This window comes from Echinops telfairi, unplaced genomic scaffold, assembly GCF_000313985.2.
Source record: "Echinops telfairi isolate 266 unplaced genomic scaffold, ASM31398v2 ScPeMD7_31;HRSCAF=116, whole genome shotgun sequence".
Lineage (NCBI taxonomy): Eukaryota > Metazoa > Chordata > Mammalia > Afrosoricida > Tenrecidae > Echinops > Echinops telfairi.
Genome location: NW_022103928.1, coordinates 61,583,643 through 61,597,480, shown reverse-complemented (window position 1 = coordinate 61,597,480; position 13,838 = coordinate 61,583,643). Strand labels below are relative to the sequence as shown.

Sequence of the window (13,838 nt, the reverse complement as noted above, 5' to 3'; positions counted from 1 at the left end):
AAGGAGACAGACAAGGATCTGCCAAGGAGACAGACAAGGATCTGCCAAGGAGACAGACAAGGATCTGCCAAGGAATCTTCTAGAGAAAGGAAACAGCAAGAGCCAGAGCTGGAGACAGACACAAGCTCAGCACATCTGCAGACACACGGGGGCCAGTGGGGCTGGGACCAGGGACAGAAGGGGAAATGTGGTCGGAGGAGAAGAAGGGACGTGCTTCAATCACACAGCAAGAACCAGGGTTCTTACTCCAGATACCCAGACCCCAAATTTCACATCCAAAGAAAATGAACAGAAGTACCCAGGTGCTGGAAAGAATGGCCCCAGGGAAGACAGACCACAGACAGAGCCTCCCCCAAGTCTGAATAAAGCTATAGAACCAAATCTCCTGAGGGCTTCGCTCAGGGCCTGGCGGGCAGGAGGTCTCAGCAGGGTTTGTTCAGCAGTCTAGTACAGAAGTGGTTTAGATTGTTTAGAGTGCTTCTGGACCTGTTTGCAGAACCTTGGGCTCGTGGGCTTGGGGTGATCAAAGATGAGTAGATGTCCTCACTGAGGGACATGGCTTCCAGCCCTTCTCAAAGCTCTGTGTCCCCACCGCCTTGGGCTCCGTGCTCACCCTTGGGGACAAGATAAACTAGAGCTTTGCTATAAAAAGTGCTTACCGCAGAGGTGGCAAGCACACTGGTGTCTGAGTTCTTTCAGGAGGCAGTGCTCCTTTGTGGTGACAATACGGGTCTAACAGGAGTAGAGGGCTTGAAGCTCTGGTCCACCCAGCCAGTCTTGCCTCTTGCATGACCACTCAGCTAGCAAAAAGACCCAGCTGTTTACAAAGGTGCAGACAAGCTGTGGATCCCCTTGCACTCAGTGAAAGGCATGAAAGGAAATGGGTGTTGCCCTTGGATGCAGGAAGCACAGTGCTGTTGGGTGGGAGGCTCTGTGACAGCATGGGCTCGGGCAGAACCCACTTGGACTCTTCTCGTGGAAGATGTCCTGGAAAATAAGCCCATCCTTCCTTCCATCCCTTTATCCACTCTTAAGTACTGGCCTAGGGCCTTCCCTATGCTGCACAGTCGTACTGAAAACTACCAGGTGGGGTGCTGCTTCCTGGCGGCCCGATGGGGAGCACGAGGAGCACATTGCACAAATGACTGTGTAGTTAAAGTTTCCCGTGGATATGCCGAAAGATGAACGGTGGTGCAGCACAGCCAAGAAATCTTGCTCTAAGGTGGGTTCCTCAGCCATCTGAGATCACCTTCCTCAGACACAGGCCTCTGGGACAAGTCTGCAGGAAATTACAGTCCCATGGGGCTCAGGAAGGCTACAGAATCCCACTCAGACTCCCTTCCTCCCCCTCCCCTGGAAGCCTCCTCTCTGGCAAATCACTGATGGGGGCTGTGTTGAGATTGGTCCAGGGTACGTTGAGAATTTGAATTTCTAACAAGGTGGTGCTAATGGACATTTTTGAACAACACTACTCTATAAGATACTTTAAGACTTAAATAACGAAGATCTCTACTGTATTCATGAACAGAGTTTCGATAGTAAAGATATCAATTTTCCTCAAATTAAACTCTACGTTCAGTGCATCTATATACCTTATGACCCAGCAATCCTACTCAGATATTCATGTACAGCAAACCAAAAACCAGCTCACCGCCATTGAGTCGACTCCAACTCATAGCAACCCTATAGGCTTCTGTGGTTTTCCAAGACTTTAACTCTTTACGAGGGTAGCAAGCCTTGTCTTTCTCCCAGGGAGCAGCTGGTGGCTTCTAACTGCTGACCTTGCAGTTAGCAGCCCAATGCACAGCCACTGTGACCAGGGCTCCTCAGTCATGCACACAGGGAAGCACGCACAAAACATCCTTCAGTGTGCTTAATATTAGTGGGAAAGGAGAGGTCATCCAAATGCCTTTCAAGGTGAGAATGGATAAATACAGTGTAGCCCATGAATTCCATGAAATACTACCTAACAAGAAAAAATGAACGAGCCAAAGTTACATGTTTCAATATAGTTACATCCCCAAGGCAACAATGAGCAACAAAAAACAAAGTTTCCAAAAGTACAAGCAATGGGTCTACCATTACCAGAAGATGTAAAAACACCCAAGACCCGGGTGCTATTGGGGCACATAGCAAGCTGACTTCAGAAAGCTCATGGGAGATTCTTATCTTTTCATTCCACGTCTTCCAGGAACTTTCTGACGTTCTCTTTATACATACGCGGAATAAGTAGAATGGTGTATGTGAGAATGATAAATGACATCCAAATAAAACCCCTGGAGAGGGAAAAGTACACGGGGAGAGAACACACCACATCACAACCACATTATAGTATCCGAGTGGAGGAGTTTTCGTCAATAAGCTGGGCTTTTCCACATCGGAAAGCCTCAGGAAACACTGTCCAGTCTCTGATCCATAGAGAAGTCTCCTTCTTACTATCCAGAGAACAGGCCTCCCAGCCTCTACACCCACTCTCCACTTATCAACACGGTTATGTGTCAAAGGTTATGTGTCAAAGACCAGGCCATTCGGTGAAAGTCAGTGCTGTGTGACAATGGAGGATGACTATACCATGATCTAACTGCCAAATCCCATCATCACTGCCAAACCACTGGGAATCAGGGTCGGGCCAAGCGGACATATGATCTTAACCATCATGGCCAGTGTAACGCTTGCCTCACACCATGGCCTTGGCAGCTGTGAAATGGGCCTCCTGGTGCACAAGATGGTCTCAGAGTCGATTTTTCACTATTATCGTTCAATGTGGAGTGTTGGCTTACAAGACAGTAGTGTGCTGTAAGGACACAACCTTAGCCGAACTTGATGTTGGCAAGTTGATGCCTTCTCATTGCGATGCCGGGCCCACCTTTCTCCCAGAACCCTCCCCATCCACGCAGGGGACTCAGTGCTGATGCCCAGACCATGCAATGAATGCACAGCCACCTCCCATCTGTCAGTGGACGTGAAGTTGAGCAAGTTTCAGCAGCGTTTCCAGACTAAGACAGACAAGGAGCCAGGTGACCAGTGTTCCAAGGTCAGTCCATGAGAGCCCCGTGGGTCACAGTGGATCGACCCACAATTGGTCCTGGGGATCATGCCCGAGCGGGCAGCATTTTGCCCCATTGGGCATGGAGCGAGTATGGTCAGGGCCAGCTGGAGGGCAGCTCACAGTGGCATCACCCATCCCCCACTCTGCATCCACAGCCATAAACTGGATCTGCTTTCTTTCCACGGACAGCACTTCCGTGACTTAAAGAAGGCTGAGCTGTGGCCCCTGGAGACATCTTCATTCCAGGCCAAATTTACCTGACTTGGCTTATTGCAAACATGCTACACCCTCTCTTTCGCTAAAAAGGGAATGTGTTCTAAGAGGTCCAGAACTTCCCCAAGTACCTCTCGCCCTAATAAGTAAAGAAGCAGGCTGACAGGTCATCAGAGAGCAAGATAGCATTCCTCTCAGCTGCCCCTTGGGGAAGCCTCTGAGCATCCCCTCTGGCTCCTAGGCAGTCAGACTCCCACCGGAGCCCCCTGAGGAAGTGCTGGGCATTTCCCATGGGCCTGGGCATGCCACCAGAGCAGAACCAGGACAGAACCCCTATAGGCCACGGGGAGACTTACTCCCAAAATTCCATGACTGGGGAGGTGGCATTCTGCAGGGACACGTGGTTGTAGCTGCTCTCATTCAGCTTCTGGAACTCCACACAGTGCTCTAAAGGGGGAGAGAAGACAAGAAAGGACAGACAATTAACCTGCACCAGGGCAGGGCTGTGGAAATACTCGGGGCTGATGGTGCAACAGCTGCTCCGCATAAACACATTTCTTCAAAGAGTGCCGGTGGGGAAAATCGATCGTCCGTGCACAGAGGGGAGGCAGCTCACGGAACCGCTCACTCTGCTTTCAAGCAGGAGGAATGGTTTTGGGGGGCTGGGGAGCAGGCTTCGCTCTCCCATTTCTCACTCAACCTGCCAATCAAACTCTCTCCTCCCTCCCTGCTCCCACATGAATATCCCTTTCTGTTCCCACTTTCCCATGTACCGGGCCCTGTCAGCGACCCCTAACGGTGGAGGGGCATCAAGGGGTCCCCTGGGAGAGTCGTGCAGCGGAAGTTCTCTTCCCTTTAAGGTCGAAGGATACAGCCCATCAGGAAAGGATCCCCGGGTTCAGCAATCCCTCCCTCAGCTTGAGCACCTTCCTGAAACCTAATGACCAAGGAGGTGAGGATCTCTATTGCGAACATCCAAGGGCTCATCCTCCCAAGCCCAGACCAGCTCATCAGACCCACCCCTCCTCCAGCAAGACTTCCCTGAAGGCCCGCCCCGAATATTAAGAACGTTGTCACTGATAGGCCCTCCGAGAAATCACCGGTCCAAGGCTCTTATTTAAAAAGGAGGAATCTGAGGGTCAGAAATCATCAGGGACCCCTACCCACATCCTCTCCTCCTCTGGAAAGTCAGTCAGCCAGCCAGCTAGGGGTGGACATGGAGCCTGGCCTCCCTCTACTCTGTCATGGTAATTGCTTCCCCAACCCCCCACATGCCCTTGCTGGGCCAGTACTGCCTCCCACCAGGGGGGCCAAGAACCAGGCCTCTTCACTGTACCCTCTGGTCTTTATCTGGCTTCCCGAGGACAGGGGCCCGGCCTGTGCTGGTTCACCCTCTCTCTTCTCACTGGGTGAGCCCAGGGAGCTAGAGCTGCAGTCCCTCCCATGGGGGACATGTCATACTTAACAAGTGTTTGCATGCCTTTGTGCTTCTGGTTCAGTCCTGCCCAATGGGTCAGGGACCCAAAGTGACCCCAGGGGCAGAGCAGAATGACCCCAGAGGGTCTCCAGGGCCATATCTTTTCAGAAGCAGATTGCCACATCTCTCTCCCCTAGTGCAACTGGTGGGCTCAAACCACCCACGATTCAGTCAGCAGCCAAGCACTTCCCCACAGCACTGCCAAGGCTCAAGGGCCTTTAGAGAAAAACTATGCTTGCACAGCAGCTGAAGGAAGGGGTTAGAGTGCACGAGGGGCGGGAGTCTCCCCATCATTCACCTTCTCCCCTTTCCTCTCAACTGGCGGTAAGCCTTCTCTGCACAGCTGTGGGCTGTGGGGTCCCCAACAGGTCCCCAGAAGTGTCTGGAAGCCTCATGCCAGACGTGTGGCCTTGTCCAGAGGACGGCAGCCCAGCTCTCATCTAAGTTCTCTAAGATAGTGTTTCTCAAAAGGAAAAAAAGTTTCCAGAAGAAAAGCTTTCTCAGATTCCCACGGCCAACAAGTCACTGTTATTAAAATGGCATAAGCATGTACAAATGAAGCAAGGCATGATCATAAAGTGATACTCTGTCTGATGATGTGATGCGTACAAGCCGAGCCCCAGAAGTAAGTGTGCCAAGCAAATGCCCACACCACCAGATGGACGTCTACGGTCACGCTGCAGTGTGAAGTGAAACAGCCTTCCCAGCCGAGAGAGGAGCTGGCAGGTAGGAGGCAGGCTCTGCTGAGTTCAACCTGCCTTCTTTTCCACAGTCGGGCATCGGGCATCGGGCTGCTAACTGAGAGGCAGGAGGTCGGGTTCCTCCGAGCGCAGCCTCAGAAGGGAAGCCTGGGGACCAACTTCAGAAACCACAGACACCCGTGCTACATCTGCGCTGATACTGAGAGTCGGGGGTCGATCCCGCAGCAAGCAGTTGGTTATTTGAGAGTCAATTCAACCACAGCTTTTCTGGAAGACCTTTGTCCCTACCATTTGTTAAGTTTCCCCAAGCCTTTATGTCAGGAGCCCCGGTGGTGCCCTGGTTACGTGCTGGGCTGGGACCCACACGGTCGGCAGTTCGAAACCACCAGCAGCTCCTCGGAAGAAAGACCGGGCTTTCTGCTCCCACCAACAGGCACAGTCTCAGACGCCCACGGGGGTCCTGTGAGTCAGCACGGACTCCGTGGGAGGGAGGCGAGTTCACCCTTTGGGAACTAAATCCCCCAGATGGGTTTTCCCTTTGCAATCGATGTTCTACGTGCCACAAATACACGCCGAAGTCGTCAACAAGTTCAAAGTTGGGAAGGAAACCTCTGACTGTCCTCCGCCAGAAGGGGCGTGTGCAGATGACCCAGTACCCTCACACATTGCAAGAGCATCCCCAAAATTCCATTCTCAAAAAGGGCTCATCGGCCACCCCAAGAATATATCCGGGAACGGCTGGCTGGCACAAGACCGGGCGGTGTGCTGCTCTGCTGGACCTAAGGTTGCTACGGCTGGAACGGATTTGATGGCACTTAGCGACCAGGAGCGCCCTCAACAAACGAAAGTTCAGAATCAGGGTTCTAAGGAGAGACCCCTCTCATGTATTACTGTATGCTGGAAGCTTTGGCCCTCGTAGGCTAAGCACCAGCAGGGTCCCCCATGGTGGACGGGTCTCAGTGGAGCTTCCAGGCTAAGACTGATCAGGAAGAAAAGCTAGGTGCTGTGTTTCTGGAAGCTAGCCAAAGTAACCCCGCAGAGAGGCGCAGAGCACTGGCTGACGTAGTGCTGGAAGGGGAGGCCTCTGGGCGGGAAGGTGCACAAAACCCACAGCGGCCACGTGGTGGACATGAGCAGACCACGTGGCCCTTCCTTCCACTGTACACAGGCCACCAGGGGTCTGCCTTAACTGGAAAGCAATGGACAAAACAGGGGGTGCAGGGGCACAAACTCCATGGGAGTGGACAGGGCGAGGGTCCCACTGGGTTAGAAGGCTGACCGTAGGACTCTCTAGTCCAAAGGCGGATGTCCCTTCTGTGGGGGATCCCTACTCTCCCCAGCCTGGCCGCAGCACAGCCCCCAGGATAGCGGGCCACCGGCAGCACAGGGTCCAAGGCGGAGGGGAACCAGGCCACAGCGTGTGCGTCTGCTCCAGCCAAAAGCAGCAGCTCCCGGAGTGCCGCTGAGAAGAGGCTGGAGCCCAGGCCAGAGTCCAAAGGAGAGCACACCACAGGCGATTCGCCATGTCTGCTGTTAGCATGCCGTCATGTCATGAACCGGGGTGGGCTGGCATTTAGCTGCCCCGAGGTTACAAGACTCCACGTTGATAGGGTGACACGTTGCCATACCAAGAGTATACCAGAATCGAAAGCAGCCTAAACACGATCCAGTCCAGGGATGACTCAAATGTCCACGTGGTCGGGCAGGTGTAGTAACAATGCAAGGCAAGCAGGTGGGACCCACGAGAAGACAGATGCAGCCCCCCACCCCTGCCAAGGCAGCGCTGCCAGCCGGTCTCCTTTGTCCTGAGCAGCTAGAGAGCTGCATTTCCATGTGAATCTTCTGCTTCTGAGGCATTTGGCAGCTAACGACTACATCACCTTTAACTTGTTTCAGTTTGAGATCTGCCCCTGCCTGTAGGGCCCCTGCCTGCAGGCCTTGATCTAGTCAAACCCTCTCCTTGTCTGCAGGAAAATCAGACACTCTGCCAGGAGCAGGGACCCTGGCAAATGGTAGAGGCGGAATCAGAAGCCCAGGCCCCTGAGCCCTCGGCCCGCTCTGCCCGCAGGCTCAGCCTCTGTGGGTCACAGAGAGCAAAGAGCACAGTCACCCTGCCCGCTGACCCGGCCAAGCCCTGGAACCAAACACTTGGCTCGGGCTGCATGTCCACGGCTCACCAACTAGCCCTGCACTGGGTGCTTGCTACGCTGACCCACCCCCTGCTGTTCATGAGGTCACCCAGGAAACTCACATGACAAGACAGAAGGGCCTAGAGGGTCCCTCCCGGGGGCCATACCTGTGTTCCACTCGTGCCCACAAGTGGCCCAGGGGAGCTCGGTGGTGAAGCAGTTGCTCAGGTAGAAGATGGCCCAGGCGAGGATGATGATGTAGTAGACGTTGAGATGGGCCTCAATCACCTGCGTGGCATAGCCGATGCCTGCGTGCACAAAGCAAAGACAGCCACGTGGGTTGGTCTCCGCTCCGGATGGCATACGTGGCACCTGCTGGCGCCTACATCCCTTTTCTGATTGACTCAGCACTTACCTTCAAACAAAGGGCAGACCTTCCTCCAACACGTAATGCCGCCTTCACTGGTGAACTGCCCCAGGGCCGTTTCCAGGAAAAACACGGGGATCCCACAGCAGATAAAAAACACTACGTAGGGGATCAGGAACGCCCCTGCCAACAGAAGCAAAGGCGTGAACGTGGCCCCCGCCAGGTCAGGTTCAGTGCCGCCCATCTCTCATAAGCACCCACCACGCCTGGCTCGCAGACCATTAATGAGCGCTGCAGACCATTAACGAGCTCTGCTGACGACACGGCAAGGCTGGGGCTTCAAGTCCACCCAGAGGGAACCTGGAGGCAAGGCCTGGCAGGCTGCTCCTGAGGACCCTGAAAACTCTAAGGGGCTGGGTCCGCTCTCTCAGCCACGGGGCTGCCAGGAACTCGACGGGACTCGCAGTGACTAGTGGCTCCATTTATTTTGCTTTCCTGTCTACACATTACGACATGTAACCTGAGCGTGAGGTCACGTCCCCGCCATGAGGGTGAGAGTCCGAGACACGTGTGCAGGTCTGTGTTCTCTCTCACCTGAGGCAAGTCTCTCACAAAGTCCCGAACTTCCTTACCTGTCAGCTGAGGCTTTCATATGTCATACCTGCATGTCCCATATCCCAGGTGAGACTGGGAACTGTTTGGTTCGTTCGGCCCTGTTACGTGTGCATTTCCTTCCCAGCCTGGGTCAAAGCCTTTTCCTTCCTGAACAGTGCCTCCTTCCTTTCCATTCTAAAGTCATCTCAAAGGGGTGGTCGAAGGGGCTCCTTGGTGAATATCGGCGAGCAGTATTTTCAGGCAGCCACACAGCGGCCGTGACCATGCTGGGGGTGGGTGGGTGATGCCCCCATGTATGGAGATGAATGGTCAGGAATTGGCAGCAAGAATGGGCCCAGCAGGGCCAGCTTTGAGTGGATGTGAGGAAAGACTGCCCCGAGTTTCCGTGCTTCTCTCTTGACAGCCAATCCCATAGTGCAGGTCCTTCTGGAAACAGACCCAAGAACTCAGGTGAACAGGACTCACCACAACCAGAAGGGGTTTTTTTCAAATCCCTCTCTCCCCCGGTCCAGTAACAACGCCTAAATGAGCATGCAATTCCCACCACCTGATCTCACAGGTGGAGGCTTTAACCGAAAGAGCCTTGTGCTAAATGAAGTCATTTTCACCACAAGCGATCAATGGCTGCAACTGGGACCAATCCTGGTAACAGGGCCCACCGCATTCAGGTTGTAAAGGATCTTAGCTTTTCGGGGCAAGAGTCGTATTAAGTTTTCACGTCGGGGAAGAAATAACTCAAACTCTCGTGGAGATGCATGAGCAGAGCTGTGTTGGTTTTGGTTTGTTTTGTTTAAAGTAAGCATTTGAGAGCAGATAATCTACCGAGGCTGGGAAGGAAACAGTATGTCAAAGGGGAGAGGAGCTCCTGTTTTTGATGCTTTTTGTTTTTTTCCTCTAAACTTCAGCAATTCAAACAAGCCATCGTGTATTCCTTACTACATTGTAATTTACCTGTGAATCTTCCCTAAACAAACAGATGACATTTTTCTGCGAAGATTTTTGTTTGGCCTGTGTGCCCCCAAACTTAGTCATCCTTCAGATAACATGCTCAATCACACCAAGCTATCTGCTGTGTGCCCACTGGAGGCTCTTGGCAAGTCGCAGTGAAGATACAATGACTCATTTAAAACCCTGCTCACTACAACCTTCTTTAAAAAAAAACAACCCCACGGTGGCAGAATTTGTAATTAAGTCAACATTCCCTGTTCCCTGCTTTCAGGAATGCTTTTGGTTTGGCCATGATTCCCTCTCTTGAAAAGATAAAAAAGTTGTTAACACAATTTTTGTCTGAGCTGACCCTAAAGGTTTTCCACAAGTTTCAAGGGCTGAACCTGCACGGAGGGGTGCAGCTCAGAGCTCAGAGTTTGTGTCGGGGGCGCGGGGTCTCTGAGTCCGTTCCTTCTCCCCAGCCAAGCGGCCAGCACCAGCCTCTGCTTCATTACCAGTGCAGGGCAGGCTTGGGGCAGCCTGTGCCCAGGGATGAATGTTCCCAAGAAGAAGGCCTGGGCCAAGGACCGCCCTCCTCCCTCTCTTCAGCCACTCACACAGGAAGTCCTTGCCAGCCAAATTCTGGGCTACCTTCTTTGAGGCTTAAGACTTGCTGGGGGAGGGGGTATAGCAAAAAAAGAGAGGCAGTGGAATATACAGACAGGAGGCTTTCTCTTAAAGCAACTAATACCACTGAAATGAGTTTGACAGGAGCCTTTGCCATGAGCCTGTGTCTGGCCTACTAATATGACAGGTCAGGGATTCCTGAAGTCTGGGACCCTTCCCCTGAGCTGGGAGGTTTGTGGGTACCCTGGGCTCTTCCCCTAAGCTGGAGGTTTGCAGGTACCCTGGGCTCTTCCCCTAAGCTGGGGTGAGCTGAGAGGTTTGTGGGTCCCCTGCGACATTGGCCATCCAAGTGTTTTGCCAGGTTGTCACGAGAAACAGACTGTCCTCACCTTCCTTTCTGGGGGAACCCAAGATGACAGAACAGGCCACTAAAGCACCCCGAAATGCAGAGCAATGAGTACACCGCCGTCCCCAGCCCAGGGCTTCAGCTGGAAGGCTAAAGGAGCAGGGGCACCCTCTGCCTCTGCCCCCAAATATCTAAATAAAGTAAACACTACATCCGTGTTTCTGCCATTTGTTGCGGGCCACTCTGAGGTCAATACAGAAAACTGCTTAGTGCCAATAGTTCCACGAGGGTGTCCTAATAAAATATTAGACCAGGGGGCAGGGCGGCGACTGAAGAGTCCGCCCAGGGAAGCAGGCAACCACGGTTCCGCTGAAAGTTCTCCAGTAGCCCTCTGGTATCAGAAACCCATTTCTGATCCTTGTTGTGTGTGCAAAATGGGTCTATTCCTGTCCAGCTGCTGGTGGTAGCTGTGCGCATTCAACTCGCGGGCACAGGCGAAGCCCAGCGCTTGGTGCCTGGCGTGTCCGCCAGCGTTTGAATTCCGGGCCTACTCTCTACCTTAATATAGGGTCCCTCCCCTCTGTCCCTGGTAAAGTTAACGGGGTGGGGGTGGAGGTGGGGCCCAAAGGGACCCAGCAGGGATGAAAAAACGAAGGGGTCCTTCCGCCCCTCCATCCTTCTCTGCACCCTTGCTGGGAACACGCGCGCAGGCAGGTGGCACTCTCAGGTGCGAAGCAGTACTACTAAGCGCGCAAGCTTCAGTCAGCCAGGCGGGTCTTGCCCGTGGGAGCTCTGGCGCCAGCCTTCCTGGGACAGGGGTTCTCCGCCAGGTCTTGCTTCCCGCAGGCGCGGGAGAGGGTCTCCGCGGGCCCCCCGTGCTGCCCGCGCCCGCGCGCGTGCGCGCCCTCACCTCCTCCGTTCTTGTAGCACAGGTAGGGGAAGCGCCACACGTTGCCCAGCCCGATGATCTCGCCCGCCACGCTCAGCACGAACTCCACCTTGTTGTTCCAGTGGCCGCGCTCGTGGACCGCCTTCGGGTCGCGCGCGGGCGCCGCGCTCCTGTCGCCGTCGCCGCCGCCGCCGCCCGGCGCCTCGGTCTCCCGCACCTCCTCCGCAGCGTTCCCGTTGCCCAGGGGCAGCGCCTTCTCCGCCGTCATGGCCGCGGTGGCTGCCTCGTGCGCCCGCCGGCTCTGCGCCGCCGCTCCGGGCGGGCTGGCTTTTCAGGCGGCGCGAGCGGGCGGGAGGGGGACGCAGGGGGTGGAGCTGAGCGGCCGGGCCGGCCAGCGCGGCGATGGACAGGGTGCGGTGGCCGGCCCCTGGCTCCAGGCTCCAGGGAGAGCGCACCTAGGGCGCGCGAGCATCTTGTCGCCGGCAACTTGTGCAGAGATTCTTCCCCGCAGGGCTACCTCCTGGCCTCTTGAAATAAGAGAGGACTTGTCTGTTCAGACCTCGACCTGGACCAAGGCCAAGCCAAGTTCCACCACCCTCTGGTCTGCGTCCCACCCTCTTAGGCCTTGGTTTCTCTCTGCGCAGACAGCCACCATGAGACACCCTGGACCAGGCTTCCCCAACTGTGCTCCAGGTTTGCGGACCATCTTCTGACCCCTGATCCTGACCCCCCTTGCTGTGAGGAGCCTGCTCCAATGTGAGTGACCGTAGGGACAACAGATCGGAACACTGTCAGTCTGGCACATCCTCACACTTGTTATTTCGGACCCATTGCTGCAGCTGTTGTGTCCAGTTCCGGCTGCCACTCCCTCCAATTATGATGTGCTTCTCCGTGTGACCTCCTGACCACATGTCCAAAGTCTCATCACTTCTATGGACATCCCGGCTCTGTACTGCCTTGTGGATGGAGTAGGTCTGGGGCATTCTGCATCACACACACACACACACACACACACACACTCACCAGGGATGCCAGCATTGCTGGCTCATGAACCATGCTGTAAAGAAGCAGAGAGCAAATGGCCCCTTGGTTTTCTTCTCAGCGCCCAGGGCCAGAGCGAGCAGGAGCTCCTACGTGTCACCCTCAGGACACTGTGACCTTGAGGCTTTGACTGGAGGGAGGCCACACTGAAGCTGTGTCCCCGCTGTATTGGCACTGCCTTTGGTCCAATCCCCTGGCCTCTGTTTCCTGATCCACAAACAGGTAAGTAAAGCATTGTCTTTCTCATGTATGCTCATATGTCTTTGTGTGGAGTCAGTTTGAGTTCTACCCACTGTTGTCACAGATTCACGTCCAGGTGACCTACATCTGATAAATCATCCAATGAGAATTCGAGGGAGCATGCCTTGGACACTTGTGGGCTCCCTGAGAGTCGCTGTTGGCATGGCAATGGTTGGTTCAAATCTGGCTCCTGGGACAGCGCCTACAAAGTACTTAGTACATTGGAAACGCTCCATGAACATCCTTCAAATCATAGGCTGTGTGCATACACACACACACACACACACACACACACACACACAGGCGGGTCGGTCAACAAGCCTGGCTACAAATCACAGAAACCTCAATTAGACAGAACTGCCAGCACGTCGAGGTCTGTGTGACTATTGTTTCATGTGTCTCCCCACGCTCATGCCAGGGCCCTCCCGTCCTGTGGGTGACCCTGGCCGGGTGTCCACAGTCATTGTAGAAGGAGGGAAGAACCTAGAGCGAGAAAGGACAGATCATTCGAGCTGCCAAGAGTCATGGCGCTAGTCGGACCCCACGCACCACAGAAAGACAGACTCCAAACCCATGGCCGCCCAGGCGGTTCCGACTCACAGGGGGCCCAAAGGACAGGGGAGCAGTGCCCGGTCGGGCTTCCAAAGCTGTCAATCTTGGCACCACTGGTGGGTTTGAACCTCTGACTTTTCAATTAGCAGAGAGCGTAACCGCTGTGCCCCCCAGTCATTTCAAGATCCTGGAAAAGCCAGCAGAAGTGCTCTCCGCAGCACCAGCTCAATGTGCCCCCACGCATGGCTCAGAGACCACCCCCACCCCTGAGGGTCCAACAGACAGATGACCTTCCAGCACGCACCCTCAGCTTCTTGGCTCTCTCCACGTACCAGAGCTCCAGGCTCTCCCCACCTCCCGCCCACCACACCCGCCCTCCACCATCTCTCCTGCCAGCCCACCGGCCTCTGTCCGCCCCTCACCCTCACTATCCTAGTTCTTGAAAGAGTAAGTTTACATGCTGTCTTCACCTCCCACTCACGGCTCAGCCCACAGCAATCTGTCGCCCACCCCCACCTCTCCTCAGAAAATGCTGCCTCTCAAGGCCCTGAGCCCTCTGAATCTGGAAGATCCTGTGACTCCTGTCGGGCCCGTGGGGGCACAATGGTTATGCAAGGGGTCAAAGGTGAGGAGGGATCTGTTAGCAAAGAAAGGTCTGGCAGAGT

At 54.6% G+C, this 13,838-nt stretch overlaps 1 protein-coding gene across 1 annotated transcript in view; it reads right to left on the bottom strand.

Annotated features, from left to right (window-relative positions):
• Positions 1-11,640, bottom strand: part of SLC6A11 (solute carrier family 6 member 11) — a 134,042-nt gene extending 122,402 nt beyond the window's left edge. The window contains exons 1-4 of the mRNA XM_004702237.2: positions 11,362-11,640; positions 7,985-8,119; positions 7,737-7,877; positions 3,619-3,709 (exon numbers count right to left, since the gene is read on the bottom strand). Coding sequence (XP_004702294.1) covers positions 3,619-3,709; positions 7,737-7,877; positions 7,985-8,119; positions 11,362-11,608 — 614 coding nt within the window. The 5' untranslated portion in view covers positions 11,609-11,640. The remainder of the gene's footprint in view (positions 1-3,618; positions 3,710-7,736; positions 7,878-7,984; positions 8,120-11,361) is intronic.
• Positions 11,641-13,838: the final 2,198 nt, after the last annotated feature.